At 30.9% G+C, this 18,629-nt stretch overlaps 1 protein-coding gene across 1 annotated transcript in view; it reads right to left on the minus strand.

The window, feature by feature from the left end:
• LOC129984682 (glutamate receptor ionotropic, NMDA 3A-like) overlaps positions 1-18,629 on the minus strand; it is a 332,243-nt gene that overhangs the window by 99,559 nt on the left and 214,055 nt on the right. The window contains exon 3 of the mRNA XM_056094615.1: positions 11,153-11,418. Coding sequence (XP_055950590.1) covers positions 11,153-11,418 — 266 coding nt within the window. The remainder of the gene's footprint in view (positions 1-11,152; positions 11,419-18,629) is intronic.

Below are 18,629 nucleotides of genomic sequence, written 5' to 3' on the forward strand. Positions count from 1 at the left end.
AACATTATAATTACTGATAAATTTATAATTTCTTCTAAAAATAAATTATATTTCAAGAATTAGAATAAATATTTTAGTTCAGTCATATTAACGTCCTGTTTTAAAGCAACATTAGTTCTATTTTGGAATGGATCTCGTAATTTTGGACCTTGGTGAGATTTAGCGTGAATCAGCTTTTGTAAGATTTAGAACGGTTTTAACGTTCACCAGACCTGCTTATGCGATGGTTCTTTAGCGGATTCGGGTTTCGTACTTGAAACCCTCCAGTTCCAAAGCTGAGAGTTTACCACCAGGCCCACGCGGCCTTAGAATAGATATTTATTTTTGAATAAAACATATGAAACATATTAATTAAAACTAATAAATTGTTAAATTAATTTGAAATAACTCAAAGAAAAAAAAATAAAAAGAAACCACTAGTTTAAGACCAAACTCGGATCTGTTGAATGCTATGCCAACACCTTACGGACTATGCTGTCCGGCCATTCGGAAACGGTGGCAGATTATTAGTGCATAAAATATCTTGAAAATTCGAGGGACATTTTCTCGAAATTGGTTGGTTATTGAGCTTTAATATTTTTATGAATGAATAATCTAAATTCATATTACCATTGTGCTAAATCTCATCCTCAACTCAATTTTTCAACTCCTGCCGTACCCTTGTTAGATAAATTAAATGTGGTATGTGATTTTATTACTAATATTATAATTCTGTTCGAAAGTTTGGTTCCAATATATTGAAAAAAAAATGCCCAAATTGGATATTCTATTTTCTTTATTAGCGAGCTCTGTTAGCGATATCATTCCTACTGATGTAAAATTGCAATTTCTTTTTTTCTTTCCATTATCGATAATTATACCTTCTACCGAGTGTTAAACTATTCAATTGCGGCATAAATGAAAATTTTGAAAAATATTCTAAAATATTTATATTTTTGAGTTTTTGCACAAAATAGATTGAAAAAATAAGCATAAGTGAAAGATAAATCTATTACCTAAAAGCCAAGAAGTATTTTGGAAATTGGAAGAAATATGTTTGTAGAGTTAAAAAGTTAATATAAAGAAAAAAAAAAGCACTCTAATTTTGAAGTTTATCAATTGATTTGTACAAAATTTTGCAAATAAGAAATATATTGCCTGTTTTATGAATTGAGAAATGAGCTGCGTTTTTATTCAAACGTTATATAATGGGGTTCGACTGATAAATAATATGAAGAAAAAAAAAAAAAAAAAAAAAAGGAAGAAAAATACGAGCACTTGCGGGTCTTTCACAAGGTCCATAAATTTTTGCGGGTGGGAGAATGGATATTATTCTCTCTGGTTGTTATTTGAATATTATAGAAACAATTTATTTTTCTAAAATTCAATAAAACTATTTTGAATTTTGATTGATGCATAAAGGATTATAAGTTTTAAAGGATAAAAACTCTAAATGCAATAAAAAACATTGTAAAAGTGAAGTCATATAATTATTTTGTCATTTTTGGAATGACATACTTTTACTTTGACATACTGAGGAGTAGGATAGCTAAGAAAAAAATGTAAGGAAACCTGGCCAAAGTAATAATTAAAAGTAAAACCTTTCCAAAAATATCATTAAATTTAACACGAGTAAAAATGATAAAAATTCTATTGTATATTTGGAAGAGACATCGAAATCTTAAACATTTAAAAGGAATTTTATGATACTTTTAAAATGCTGAAGTAAATGGGCTTGGGCAGAGGAAGAAAATTTGTAGCGGATTGGCAACAACAAAATTGAAAAATTCTTTTTAATCCTTTAAGTGTTTGTTTGACTACAACATTTTTCTTTTTTAACTGAATCATTATTATTAAGGTGGGTTTATACTTGGCGAGTTAAAAGACGGCAGCGCATGCGTAGAAAGGCTGAAAAATGCTCTTCGGTCGATGGCAAGTAATTGTCCCGACTGGACAGCTACAAGCCGCTGTATTGTATTTTTTCTTACTGCGCATGCGTTTGTGGAATTTGGCGGTTTTTTTGGTGTGAAAAAATTGATCACTCATAATATATTAATTCCAACATTTTTTGCTCTTTGTTCTTTCTTATGCGAGGTTGTGTTTTTTTCCCTTTCATTTACCATTTTTTCTATAGTTTTCTAAATTTAGGTATGTTGACATTTTTTTTTTCATTTTACCATGTTTTTTTTGTGTAAATATCCATCATTTTAATACGCCTCTTAGTGAAAAAGAAAAATTCAGGGATGCCAAAACGGCAATTTCTAGCCAAGCATGGAATGCCTGAATCCATTTAATGAAATTATGGCAAGCATAAATCAATCCATTTCTGCTTTGTCTTACTGGCCGTCTTATAACTGGCCGAGTATAAACCCACCTTTATTATTTCTACTTAAACATCAGATTAACTGTGATTGTGATACAGAACGTTTTCACTTTCTTCTGCTTCACTTGTATTCATTTTTATTCACTGTGGTATTTTCATCCGTTTAATGTTTTTTGGAATTTATTAAAATAAATCATTTTTTTCTTTGTTAAAACGATGGAAATGCAATTTTCTTAAACAAGTTTATTCCTTATCACGAACTAGAGTTTCAGGAGCTAATATCTACATTTAATATGAAGATCATTAATACTAAAATTCCATAAATTTATATGAAAGTAAACAGACTAAACACGACACAAACTTTGAAAAAAATCGTGATTGCTTGAATCATTCATATTTCAGATACCTTAACAAGAAATCATCAAGAATTAACTTTAGTACAATAAATCATAATTAATTCGCTATAAGCAACACCAGGGTTCTAAATTTAGTTACCTAAGTTTATTATCCATGCAGTCAAGTTTTGAAAAAAAAAAAAAAAACATGATAGTAAATCATACTGTTTTTTTTATTTGAATGGAATCTGAAAATATAAAAATTTATAAATAAGAAGGGAGAAGTTGTTAAAAAAATAACAATTTTACGACTGCCAAAACGCGGTTGCAATAAAAACCAATTCAGTAATTCAATAAGATCGCTATCTATAAATCCTTCGTTGCCTTTTTCAAAGCTTTGAGAGATATCTAATTAATATTAGGAATACATTACAGGATCTAAAAAGAAAAATTTATGAAATGAAGAAGACAGTAAAAATTGGGAAAAGCTGGTTAACACCTTGAAATACGGAGTTACTTAACTTTCTAATTAGACGACATATCCTGTTTGGAGTATTATTAATTGTTATTTCATTCCCAATAAAAGTATAATGGGTACTTGAATTATTGAATTACTTTCAAATGTTTTTTTTGTATTTTAATCCTTTAAAAGACCATTTTTTCCTAGTCATATTATGTTAAAATACTTTTAAACTTGAAATTTGAATAAGAAAAGGGATTCACTTAGCTTATTAGATAAATTTAATTTGATTAATTAATTAATTTTGTTAATTAATAATTCAGTGACAAACCAAGACACATCATTTTGTGTGAGATAAAGGACTGAAGCATCTGAGTTTCTGTCTTTCTAAAAAATTTTGTCAGAACTTATGCCAACCTACATAATTTCATACAAAGATTGATAAATTTGGTGGGAACCATACTTCCCACGGCCTTAGTAAAGGTTAAATTGCTTAATAGTTTCACTTATTTAGAGATTTGAATACCAAAAATTCAGAAATTGGATACATATGTCAGAGATAACATTATAAGTGAAGGGGTTAAAAACTTTCAAAACTTCTCAATGAAATTTTAAATTTGTGTTCGTCTCACTTAAAACTGTAATCCACAAAAGAGCAGAAAGCTTTATTTTTTATCTGAAATATATAAAACAGCATTATGTTTTAAATATAATACTTATTATTTTATATTTAGTTTAGTTAGAATAATAGATTTTAAAGTAAGTTCATTAATTTTTTGCAAAGATGGCATTGAATCTTAGAAGTAGGAATTTCAAGATTTTTTGAAAATTTAACTTTTATGGCTAAAAGGAACCTATTTTTTTTCTTATAAAACTAAATTAAACTGCGAGAAAAAATATTTCAAAGAAATAATGAATACTAGCTGGAGTTGTTTCCTTGAAACTTTCTCTTATACTTCCCAATTAAAGTCTTATTCTACTCAGCATAAATTTTTGGATAGTGGATATGATCGCAAATGCTTTACAAGGATGATTTTTTCCCCTACCGATTGACACACATTTGACACAGAATTATAACTGTAGTTACAAGATCACAAGCCTAATTTTATTAATTATTTAGTTCGCTAATACTAGAATAAAAAAAATATCATTAGATTTGATTTCGCTCGAAATTTGAGAGAAATCTACGAATTTTGTCTCAAGTCATATATTTAATTTCATTTTTCAAGCTGAACGAGTTTTTGAATCATCTTCCCAACATGCAACTTACATAATTGTAAAATGTTTCGGATTTCCTCATAACAGAATTTACTCCAAAATTTGAAAGAAATCTGAAAATTTAGCGTAAAGACCATATAAAAAATCTCAACCGGCTTTCTCCAAGCATTTCTGAGTTAATTTTGTCAGAGACAAACAGACGGACATTTTCTAAAATATGTGTTTTTCGAATTCATTGAGGTCTGAAATGGGGAGATTTGTCAAAACACAGAGCTCGAATTTTCGGTGATTAAAATATCTCCTCTTTACATTATATACGAGAAATTTGGATTCACTTTGTTTTTACTCATTTTATAAATTTTTATATGAAAAATGTTTTTGTAAATATAAATCTGTTAACTATGTTCGCCTCGAGTGCTGAGAATTAGGTTAAATGGTGGGATATTTGCATACTTGCGAGAAATTTATATGCAAGAATAGGTTACATAAAAGACTATTTTCTTGCTATGAAATACCTCGGATGATGGATATAAATATACTGGGTGATAAAATGAAAATATTTTAGTTAAAGTAAAATGTTGATCTATCGAACTCGAGTTAGCCAAAACCGAGTTTATTTGAAATTGCATATCCGAAAAAATACTAGAATAATCGTTATTTTAGGTTGATTGAATTATCAGTCTATCGTTTTAAAAAAATTATTCTGGAAGGTGCTTTACATCTAAATTTTTTCTTTAGGTAGATTCGTTTAGAAAGACTACATATTGCAATGGCTCTCATGGCAAGACTTTCGGAAGATCCATCCATTCGCATATTATATTGTGTGTGTGTGTGTGTGTGTGTGTGTGTGTGTGTGTGTGTGTGTGTGTGTGTGTGTGTGTGTGTGTGTGTGTGTGTGTAACATTATTTTGTTTGAAGCAGAATGCAGGTTTGACAAGCAGTGAAGAGACACAGGCAGGATTATTTACAAAAAGGCTCAGTGCGACAGAAAAGCAGAAGAAAAGAAAGGGACGAAACAAATGATCACTCGTCTTATATAACATGGGATTTCCGGCCACGTGGCGACTGAATACATGTGTTGACTTTCATCAAGGGCAATGAAGAGATCACTTTTATATGATATGTAGTACTGATGGCGCATTATTTTTATAAAGGAATTAATTAAACCGAAAGTGGAATTAGATCAGGAAATAAGAGAATATTTTACTATGGGCTAAATTAAGATAAAGTTTTGGAAATTAATTTGGATTAAATTAAGAGTTTAAAATATCATTACACACACATTATATATATATATATATGTGTGTGTGTGTGTGTGTGTGTGTGTGTGTGTGTGTGTGTGTGTGTGTGTTTGTGTGTGTGTGTGTAAGCATATAATTTTTTAATCAGAAGGCATTTTCGAAGACAATGAAGAGATTTTCGATTTTTTTTGACGTTTTGTTTCATCAAACTTATGAACATTTTATACCTGGTCTTATATAACATGAGATTTCTGACACGTGTCGATTCTGATAGGAATTTCTCACAAGAGTCGACCTTGACAAGGGAAACAGAGGGATCCTTTTGAAGAATCTGTTTACATCAGCGATTCTCTATCCCTTCACTCGGCGCGTGGGAAAAGCTGACGCAATCATTTTTACAAAGCTTCAGTTGAATTAATTAGAATAAATATTAGAGTTTAAAATATCATTATATATATATATATGCGAATAACCCATACCCAATAACTTTGCTCACGTTATCTTGTGACACAGGATAACAGAGTAATTTTGTTTGGATTTTAACTGACTTAGTATATGCTGTTACAAATGTAGAATTCAAAATTGCCTCTTTAGCTAAAAGGGGGTGGGAATAGTAGGGGATTGAAATTTTCATTTTGCTGTAACTTTCTTAATATTGAAGATAGAAAAATAAATCCAATTAGCCAAATTAACGCCTCACGGAGACGAATAAATTTGTTTTTCCATAATTGCAATATCTTAGAAGTTAGGGGCTGAAATGCGATTTTCAAGCCCTAATTTTGACTGTTTCTAACATCAATCATTTATGTTGCCAGATAGTAACTCATATACAACGGAATCTACCTATACCTTTTAGCTTGTGGAGGAATTTTTTTCATAGAATTTTTACATTCACATTAGTCCTTCTTACATTTACATTCGTCAATATTTCGTATACAAGATACTACAAGTATGTTCTTATAATATTTCTCTGTTTGTGCAACGGAACCAGGTCTTAAAAGTATATGGAAATAATAAAATATAAATAAAAAAAACACCAATTTATCATAAACCAACATTATTTTCACAGTAAGGCAACAAAATATTTTTATCTTACAAAGAAATAAAGTAAACCTTTAAAATGTTTTTTTAAACAAAATATCATTAATTTGCCAGAAGCCAAATGGAGAATCCAATGCCTAATTTTGTCATCCACGAAATAAACTTCTCGAAAAACACGACTGAAAAATGACATTTCTGTTATTTGAAAAGCATGCGAAAACTGAAAAATGCAAAAAAAGAAAGAAATATCAGAGAAAAAGTTATAATTTTACGACCATCAACAAACGCGGGCCATAAAAACATTTCAGTCATTCAATTACCCTCGAAAGCTACTTGCTTATTCCTTCCTTGCCGTTTTGTAAATGTTCGTGAGATAACAGTTTACTACTTAAAACTTTTTGGCATTAAAAGAAGAGATGTGTGGATAGCGGAAGTCAGTAAAATTGGGAAAAAACTTGTTAAGATTTCCTTGCGCTTTCTGAATAAAACGTCGACATCGTATTTGTCTCTCTTGAAATTATGGACTCACCGACTCGTTATATTATAGTGCAGAAGTGGAAAAGTTCAGTCAAATTGTCATCATCCAAAGTAACAAAAAGTGGAAAAAAGTACGTAACAACTATTCTATAGGTTTAAGTTGGTGAGTTGATTATCCAAAACAGGCATTTTAAATTTGCCTCCGGATATGCTACTGAATAAAGTGATAATAAAGAGGTTTACACAGTTTTTAAAAGGGAAAGGTTAGTTAAAAGGACACAACACAACACAACGCTCACGCACGCGCGCGCGCGCGCGCACACACACACACACACACACACACACACACACACACACACACACACACACACACACACACACACACACACACACACTTTTAGAGCTAATAGAGCCTTTTTCTGTCTGCAATATAAGTAATGATAGATAAATTGTAAAATTAATGCTGTAATTTAGTAGATTGTTTCGAATTACATGTTAAACTAAATGCATTCATGATTTTTTGTATTTAAACGAGCGATTCATATGTAAGAAAGATTGAAAAATATTCATATGTAATCAGTATGTGATTCGTGTCTAAATATTCTCCAGAATAAAACAATATTTAACAAAAAATATGTCGAACAAAGCTCGGTTTCTTAGTTATTTTTTAATCCTAGCAAAATTTGTAGAAACTCGTTTGCTTTTGACCCGGACTTTCTGAAATTTTTGTTCCAATATTTCCAGGAATCGATGCATTTTATACTTCATCATATAGTAAAGAGATTCAAGTATACATTTTGTAACATTGTATCTTTTCTTTAATTGATTAAATTCAAAATTTGACATTGATCTCTAGCTTTAATGTAAACATCATACATTAAAATTTATGCAATGTGTAAAATTAACTAAATGCGTGTTTGTATTAGGTCTAACCAATAGCGTGGTAATAGACAAATCAACACACCACCAATATGATGAAAAAAATTGGTGTAGATACTGATCTGAAATCAGGGATAATAAATGAAAAACAAATCTCTCTCTTCGAGCTCGTAACGTTCTTTTTCAAATACCATGCTCACATACAGATAGACGAACAGACCGATTTCGTCAAAACTATGATATAAATCTTCAATTTTGGAGATACAAACCATTATGAAATTTCAGCATTACATTTTGACTTTTCATGTTATGTTGGTCATAGACTAATTGATAGATCGGTTAAATTTCCTTCTGTATTTTGTATGCCAGAAAAGAAAAATTATTAATCACCAAACGTTCGCCATAGATTTTACTCTTGTTAGGAGGTGAGTGGCTTTGCATTTCGTAAGGTTTCAAGCTCAGACTGATGTCACTTTCGGCACTCGAGAAGTATAGTTTGTGACATTAACAGCAGCAATAAAATTAATGACATTAGATACAATAATGTCATTTCGTCAAAACTATGATATAAATCTTCAATTTTGGAGATAAAAACCATTATGAAATTTCAGCATTACATTTTGAGTTTTTGTGTTACGGTGGTCATAGACTAATTGATAGATCGGTTACCTTTTCCTTCTGTATTTTGTATGCCAGAAAAGAAAAATTATTAATCACCAAACGTTCGCCATAGATTTTACTCTTGTTAGGCGGTTAGTGGCTTTGCATTTCATAAGGTTTCAAGCTCAGACTGATGTCACTTTCGGCACTCGAGAAGTATAGTTTGTGACATTAACAGCAGCAATAAAATTAATGACATTAGATACAATAATGTCATTTCGTCAAAACTATGATATAAATCTTCAATTTTGGAGATAAAAACCATTATGAAATTTCAGCATTACATTTTGAGTTTTTGTGTTACGGTGGTCATAAACTAATTGATACATCGGTTACCTTTTCCTTCTGTATTTTGTATGCCAGAAAAGAAAAATTATTAATCACCAAACGTTCGCCATAGATTTTACTCTTGTTAGGAGGTTAGTGGCTTTGCATTTCGTAAGGTTTCAAGCTCAGACTGATGTCACTTTCGGCACTCGAGAAGTATAGTTTGTGACATTAACAGCAGCAATAAAATTAATGACATTAGATGCAACAAGCATAGGAGATTTCATGTATGAATAACGTGAATCTATGGAAGATGAGATTGTCTACCATGTGAGAAATGATAGAGATGCACTTGAAAGAGTCAAGTAACGTCAGTGATATTAAAATGACACCCAAGAATGAACATATGTCATCAAAACTTATTAATCACCAAACGTTCGCCATAGATTTTACTCTTGTTAGGAGGTGAGTGGCTTTGCATTTCGTAAGGTGTCAAGCTCAGACTGATGTCACTTTCGGCACTCGAGAAGTATAGTTTGTGACATTAATGACATTAGATACAACAAGCATAGGAGATTTCATGTATGAATAACGTGAATATATGGAAGATGAGATTGTCTACCATGTGAGAAATGACAGAGATGCACTTGAAGGAGTCAAGTAACGTCAGTGATATTAAAATGACACCCAAGAATGAACATATGTTATCAAAATAAACTGACTAGGAAGCAACTTATTAATACAAACTCATTTTATTTTATACAACGTAACAATCTCACCTTTGCATATTTATTTTAATTGCCTTACTTTTTTTTATATCTAAAACAGCCTAAATCTAGTGTTTGCAAACCTTTAAGCATTGCGACATAAATTTTATATGTCGATTATATAGCGACTTTCTTTTTAGAAATTGAATCTGAGCTATTCAATTATTTCATTGAATTCTTTTAGAATGAACAGAGCATGTTCTTTCTAACGTGATCCCTAATTTGGAAAATTTTACTCTAGATGAAATGAATATTGATTACGTTGGCTTGGTCAAATTTGGATCATTACTATATAAGAAATATATAATAATATCTTAAATAGATCTTATTAATTATATATTATTATATATTAATTATATATTGTTATATACTAATTATATATTATATATTATTCTATATATAATATACTAATTATTATAATCTTATATATTATTATAATGATCTTATATAGTAGTAAGATCATTACTATATAGAAATATAGTAATGATTATAGACGATAATCAACGATAGGAGGAAAATATTTGAAGGCAATGCGTAAAGGAAATTTAAAACTTTGCTTCCATCTTTCACTCTACTATCAATGAAGAAGAATATGTATGTGTTTTTTAAAATTGATTTTCGACTCCCTTCATTGTTTTATCAAACAGTTAATCGCTTAATTTCCTTCCGCCGTTGATAGCTAATAGAGATAGATGGAATTATCTCACAAAGTAGAGACTGATGGATCATATTTATCATTAGTATATACTGAGATGGAATTACGCCAGAGTACTATTCCTTTGCAAACAACCATTACTTAGATGTATTTTTTAAGTCCTTTTTACTTTAGCATATATATAAAGTATGGAGAAGGTAAAGTAATAGATAAAAAAATTCCAACTCGAGATTTTGACAAATCTCCACGTTTTAGACCGCCCTGAGTTAGAAAAACACATTTTTGGAAAAATGTCTGTCAGTCACAAACATAAATTAAAAACGCTTTGAGTTTGATGGTTGAAATTTAGTATGTGGTTTTTACACCAAATTTGTAGATATTCTTCAAAAATTGAGCAAAATCTGTTCAGAAGAATTTCGTTTGTCCGGCCGTTCGAATGTAAGTTAACATGATAATGACAAAACGAACAGAGCTAGATAGATAAGATTCAGCACACAGATTTAACATCTATAGTGTAGACATCTATCAAACTTTGAACCAAATCCAACAAAGGATGGACTGTGTGTCGACCTGTACTTTCATAAACATGCAAACGCGGCAATTCAGAAAAAACATGTCTAAAGCACAAATTTGATTTTCAGATAGTATTAACGGCATGCCAGGGATTAATCGCCAAATAACTCGTCAAGGATGATACGATGGATTCAGTAAAAATGCTCAATTTATGCCAAAAGTTAATACTTAGCAACTATTGCATGCAAGGCGTTCTATGGTACGACAGTTTATTAGAGTGTATACGAGAAAGTTTTAGGGAGACCACTGCCGTTGTTTAATTTCATCCGCAACTCACCTGTACACGAAATTGGCGAAAGCTTCCCTTCTTTCATCGGGTCCGAACCAGCAAGAAACCGGAGAGGTGTAGTTGAGGAGGTCCTTGTCCAGTGTCCAGGAGCTGAGGTTGCTGTAGTGGGTCATCGCGTTGGAAAAGAACAGGACAGCGGAGCGGACAGCGGCCCTGTCCAGACCGTGCTTCCTCAGTTTCAAACCTAGCACCCCAGGAGGAAAGTGAAGCTCACCATTGCCCTGAAGACCATTGATGCTGAAGGCACTCTCTATCTAGAGAATGAAAAGAAATGATGTGTTACAATAATTATGCTGAAGGCACTCTCTATCTAAAGAATGAAAAGAAATGATGTGTTACAATAATTATACTGAAGGCATTCTCTATCTAAAGAATGAAAAGAAATGATGTGTTACAATAATTATGCTGAAGGCATTCTCTATCTAAAGAATGAAAAGAAATGATGTGTTACAATAATTATGCTGCTCACTGAGTGCTAAAAGTGGGATAAAATGTAAGTGTCAAAAGAGAAAATGTAGATATATAGCAAACGCTTTTCAGGAAAATAACCTCTTTACATGCTCTATTTGACAGATCCCGCACTTACCTCATTATAAATCATTGCTGTTTGATACTTTCAAGTGAAAAATTGGCACTATCATCCTTTACTTCTTCTAGATTTTATTGCTTATTAATTGTTGTTTTAGCATTAATAATATTATTGGAATTATAAATAGGAATTTTGTAATATTAGACCATTGACTGGCTTTGCATTTTGTTGAAAAATGAGTTTTAGAGGTTTTGATAGTTTCATAATATTGTCGCATTGAAAAGAGGCAGTCGACTCTCCATGGCTGAATGGTCATAGCACTGGTCTCTTAATCAAGAAATCGTAAGTTCGAATCTCGCTAGAGACAAGGCGATTCACAGTCTGTGTAAATATTTAATTCCTTGATTTTATGTTTTCCTTTATTTCATGTTCCAGAAGATTCTGGACATTTCTTTAGTTTACCAAACAAGTGTTCTGGACTTTTCTTACTCTCTCCAGAAAAGTATTCTGGAACTTTCCCTGCTGTATAAAAGCAGAAGAACTGTCAGTCACTGTATTCTCAGTTCAGAGTTGAGTTAATATATTGATTTAGCTCTACTTCTTGTGTGTGTCATTGAGTTCCACACTAAAGAACCTACGTGACAATATTTAACATTGACTAGAGGGGACACAATTTCCTTACGCCTCTTGAGGCATTCAGTAATGTCTTATAATTTTTTTTTTGAAAAATACCAATAAATTAAAAATTACAAAATTTTCAAGATATCTTCCATGACTATAAAGTTATTTTTTTATGGGATGCCAGAACATCAAGATATACGAAGGAACTCAGACGAAAATAATTTCATTGGTCATTAGACCAATTAGATCATTCATAGGCAATGCAGTTTGATAAAAGATAACTTTTAAAGGATTAGATTCACAATGTCTAAGATTAATGAGAGGAGAATACTAAACTTGCTTACGATTCTTGAGGAATTCAATTAAGCCTTTCATGAAATTTTGGAAAAAACGTCAATAAATTAAATATCACAGAATTTGTGAAGATCCATTTCAAAATTATAAAAGATAGCTATTTTTTATGGCATTAAAGAACATTCAGATATATGAAGGAATTTATACAAAACAATTTAATCATTCATTAGATTAATTTGACCATTAATGGGCATTACAGTTTGTAATAGACTATTGAAATGTTACTTTTAGAAGAATAGAGAATTTTAAAATATTTAAAATTGACCTGAGGGGAAACACTAAACTTCCTTACTATTCTTGAGGTCACCATTGACTGGCTTTGCATTTTGTTTGAGGTCACCATTGACTGGCTTTGCATTAAATCATGCCTTTTATAAAATTTTGTGAAAGGCATGAATAAACAGAAAATTACAGAATTTTCAAGAATGCATTTCATGATTTTAAAACAAGTTGTTCCATTTATGAAATTTCAGGAAATTTAGATATTCAAAGATAAGTAGACACGAACTGTGCAATTTGAAGATACCGATAATTGCTCACGAACAAGTGTCGTTATAATATAATAGACGATAATGCGAAAGTTTGAGTACAAATATTTGAAAGCCAGCTTTGGAAGAATCACAAACATATACAAATATAAGTTAGAAAAAGTTAGTTACAAATATAAGTTAGAAAAAGATATAAATTAAAATAAGTGAGAAACATACATATATAAGTTAGAAAAATAATAACATATATAGCGTTATTTTTTCATTGCCAGGTGATGCCAGATGATGAGGAAATACTATATGAAATATTATGTCCAGGCACTTCATGAGCTTGCTATACAATTAAGAGAATAAGGATCACAAAAGAAAAAAAACATAAAAGTATATTTTTTATAGAGTAACTAAAAAGTAACTAAAAAGAGTAACTAAAAAGTATATTTTTATAGAGTAACTAAAAAGTATATTTTTATAGAGTAACTAAAAAGTATATTTTTATAGAGTAACTAAAAAGTATATTTTTATAGAGTAACTAAAAAGTATATTTTTATAGAGTAACTAAAAAGTATATTTTTATAGAGTAACTAAAATGATATTGATGTCTAATTTAAATTTGTAATCTAATTTATTAGATATTTGTTGGTATTTCCGAAGATGCTCAAAAAATGTAGTATTTAAACTGAAAAATTTCCAATGCCCAGTTTCAACAACATTGGTAGAACCGATACTGTGGTAACAACAGTATTCTAACAGGACAGTTCTTAGTGACGTTCTTATTAGATGGAAATGGTTTTTTTTCCAATGGAGGATTGAAGTATTAATTATTGAGCCTATTTCTGCCTTTATTGCGGAAGGCAAATGTCAGCAGGACCATAAAGTTTAATTCGGCTTATTTTCACAATACAAAAGCAACACACGTGTTGATTTGTGATGGATTTCCTAATTATGAACAATAGATGGCAAAGTAGACATTAAGGCTGATATCCCTTTTCCTAACTTCTACTCCATACATGTAAAAGGATGGCACATCTCCCCGATGGATTTAATGGGCATCAATCCTATTTACAAAGCGGAATTTCTATGAAATTGGGTAAAAGACCTGGAAACCTCTGATCTCGAAGTCGGGACCCTACCACAAGAAAATCACAGTACAATAGGATCATAAAAAAAAAAGGTTTGAAAAAAAAATGCCGCCATAATTTATAAAAAAGATTTAGCAAAATAGCATCAGTTACGCTATTAAGAAATTATTATGCTGTTAATTGCTACAAAATTTCGCTTATATGCCAGAGAATGGATTCAAATATGGTGTGAAAGAGACTTGATAATGAGCCATAGCATTCGAGAATCTCTAACTTACTTACTTATAAGAAAATTAGCATAGTGGATAGTTCTTTCTATTTACCAAATTCTTCCCATCTTGATTAGATAATGCGTGTTAGTTAGGAATATTAAGGATTTGTGTTCAGCTATTCTTATTCCATAAGAATGGCGTGGCAAATCATTTCTTGTTACAAGAACTTTTGGAGGATATTCTGACGCAAGTTCGTGAAACTCAAATGCCAGCACGGGCTACATAAACAAGGGTGAAGTTTATGTGAGATTAAAGAATCCATTTCAATTTGCATAAAACATAGGTTTATTATTTTGGAAACTTAGTATAAAAAGGAACAAAGGCAGCGTTAAAATCAATGCTCTTTTCCTTGTTCTTGTTGGTATGTCTTCTCTATTTGAATTTTTACTACCACAGAATATATTTTGTCTAAAATAGCTGATACGAAAATTGATCCAAGATTAATATCAAGTTATCATTACTATTTCATTGGTGGTTAGTCTAGTTCGCTCTTTATGATAATGTAGAATTAGGAATTTTAAAAATTTAGCTACAAACATTTTCTAAAACATTCTTTATGGTTACTGGTATGTTTGCTGAGCCTCAAAATTCTTCGCTCTGGGCACCAATTTTCATGCAAATTTTCATGTTGACAATAGTTTTTCTCTTAATATTTTCAATACTGCATGAGATTTTGATATAAAAAGAATTAAAGTTATTGGAAATGACGCACTGATAGAGATAGTGATTTATAAAAAGGAAAGAATTTTAATTCTATAAATCTATTCCAGTATTAAAATTATCATTAAAATATCTATGAGTTTGATTTTAAAGGAAACTTATGGCTGAGAAACTTCGTTTTTATTTTAGTTCAATGAAAATAAACATTATGTAACATGCAGATGATTAGCTTTTAAGGACATTCTCCTTTCTGCCAAAAAATTGCTCAAGTAAGGTGACAAATACGAGTTCAATATATAAGAGTAACTCAAAATAATTTTTCAGTTATTTTCAAGAAGGATAGGAATGCAAAACCGAGTGAAAATAACGACATATGATCTCAAAAGAAGTCATCGTGACAATAAAGAAACAATCCATAGCACAGAATCTTTTCCGATGATGACCTCATTCAATTATCATGGATGTTTACGTAGGCTGGCTGTGATATATCAACGAGTACTATTCATGGATTCGAAAACCTTCTCGGCATTCGAACATGCGTCAGGATACATTTATTTAATCAAAATAAGGGAGGGAGGAAAAATAAAAAGAGGAGATGTTTATATCTATACTTATATAAAGCTCAATGTGTGTGTTTTGGCGCTCTACAGGCCAGACCGTTTGACCTACAGCTACCAAATTTGGTACATATATACCTTGGAGGTCGGGAATGTGCATCTCGGGTCCCTTTTTTAATTTTTCATTAGAATTTTAATTATTAATTAAAAACTAACTTTCCCGACGAAAAATTCTTTTCATTTTCCTCACCGCCAAATGATTAAGGCTTCAGTTTTTTTCCCACTCTAATGAGGCTAGGCTTAAGATTTTTCGGCCGATTATTTCAAACGATTCTGTATATTTTCTTAATGTTTGATGCATTTAAAATTAAATATTGTTAATTAATCGATCTGGTCATGATGAATCTGAGAAAATTTTGTTGACAAATTTTTGAAATATTACATAAATTAAGAAAGATATTCTTTAGTGTCCATAAAGTTTAAACGCTCAGTGACCCTATTTTCAGTAATCATATAACAAAAAAAGAAAAAAAAAAAAAAAAAAAACTTTGTTTCAGTAAAAAAATATTATTATATTCAGATTCATTCTTTCCACTTTAATTTAAAGTATAAATTCTACGGGAGCTAACAGAAAATTAGAGAGATACATATTACGTTATGACTGAAGGCCTTTATAATATTATGAGTGAATTATACGACTTTTAAAATTTGAAGTTTTGAAATATTTTAATGAAGAATCTGTTAAAGTAGGAATTGCGTAAAATATTTAATTATTAAAGTTTAAACGAACATTAAGATTGGCAAACCGGCTGGTCGCCAAAGGCGGCTAGTTTAACAATAAAGTAAACTCGGGTAATTTGTGGACTTACAAAGCGAAAAAACTGCGGATAACTAGTAGTATTGTGTGGAAAAAAATTCCAATTCAGAATGAAAATTTTTTTATTTTCTGAAAGGGGCCTACGCATTAAATTCTGATGAATAAAGGAAAGATTTTTCCTCCTAAAATTTGATGATTCACTTTTTTACAAAAAAATAATAATTTGTTCCTCGTATTAAACTGCTTCTTCTTTTTTTTATTTGTTACTGAATTTCTCTGAAAACATTTTGAAATTAACAACGATAAATAATTTCGGTCACATTTAATGATATTATATAAACATTCATTGTGCCAATATTCAAAGCTTTTTCGCCTTCGAGCTAGTCATATAAGCAATCAATACTCAATTTTGATACGCAATTGAAATAAGATAATACAATCAGAAACGGCATGTCACTCACACGTACACATGGGAGAAAAATTGAACGAAAAAGTATCTAATGGGGCGGAAAACAATGTCAAAGAATGACGAAGAATTCCGAAAATGCTTTAATTGTTCTGATTTTCACCCCTTAGCGAGGCAGAATCAACGAAAAGGGGAGGAGCCTCGTTTAGGAGGGAGTCTCAGGATACTGAAACAAACAGTCTCAGATGACAAATGGGTTCTCGCTTCGCTTATGGGTATAGTAATGTAAAGTATTGAGTTACCTACATTGCCATTTCGGAACGTACTTCTTGTTGAGTCTAACTGAGGCCAGTAAGGGTCGTTCGGAATAAACCACACTTCTCAACTGATATCGTAATGACTATCATTCCAATTAACCTCGATGCCAAAGAAGATCGGAAAATCTCCCTAATAATTCTGATTTATATATTTTCCCCTCCCCCATCAATGCCACCTCTAATAATTGAATAATATATTTGTTTTCCTACAAATGCTAATGAGTGTATAATTCACATATTCGAGAGTTCTTGTTTTATTAAGATTATCCTTATTTTGAAATAAAATTAAAAAATTTTTGAACTTAAGAGTATTAATATGAAAAGTAGATAGATCGTAAAAAGAGCTACAAAAGTAGCAATTTATCTAAAGCTAAATATTGGAACTGATTTGCATAATTGGATAAGAGTACGCTTTAATTTATAAAACAAAAGCACAACCATCTGCAAGTAATTGATGAGGATTCCTGTTTGAAAACTTTCGAAACAAACCTATCATTTCAAGGTAAACTATAAAGTAACATTTTTTCCAAAGGACCATTAAAATTAAATAGCTTAAATACTCTTTTATTCCAGAAACAATCAATCCTACCGTATGAATGGAGTTGGCATGCTTCCAAAACTAAACGAGGCTCTCTTAAACAAACACAGATAAAGAGCACTGAAGTTTCTCATGCATTTTGATTTCACGAAACATTTTTATTTACTCCCGTAGAATTGTTTTTTTGCCCTGTGTTTGGAAAAGACGGAGATTAACGGAATGGATGGGGCTCACATTAAATCAAATGTTTATAGCGCAAGTAATGTTGTATTTCTTTTGTACGAAATAATGGGGTTTTTATCAAAGAAGTAGATCGTTGTAACAGAATGAAACGAAACGTAACGATGGCCTATTCCTCCATCAATTATATAAAGTTGGTTTAATCAGACGAAATTATACAAACAGATCTGTATTTTGGAAAATGTTTTGTATTAAGATAAAAGTTTGCTGGGAAATTTGAAGCTACAATGTACAACAAAAGGTAAGAATTTAAATAAAAGTTAATGATAATTTTTATGATGTAGATTCTGTGTCGCTTTATACACCACGCCTCCTATCGGGCTTTATATAGCACATAAAAAACTACTTTTGCCTTGCTTTGACATCTAGTGTTATAATGATAACACGATCCAGTTCAGTTAAATTATATTAAAACCCGTTTTCAATCAATACTATGGCTATTTTGGGATAGACCTCGTGATTTTGAACAGCAGTCAGATGATGAGGAGGATACCTGAGTTGGCATTCCCCTCTTCAAATTTCTGTACATCATCAGCAAGAGTAAGTTTGGTCGTGAAGGTTTTAAAGTGCAGCAGTCGTTCTTCGGT

The sequence above is a fragment of the Argiope bruennichi genome, chromosome 9 (assembly GCF_947563725.1).
Source record: "Argiope bruennichi chromosome 9, qqArgBrue1.1, whole genome shotgun sequence".
In the NCBI taxonomy this organism is placed as follows: Eukaryota; Metazoa; Arthropoda; class Arachnida; order Araneae; family Araneidae; genus Argiope; species Argiope bruennichi.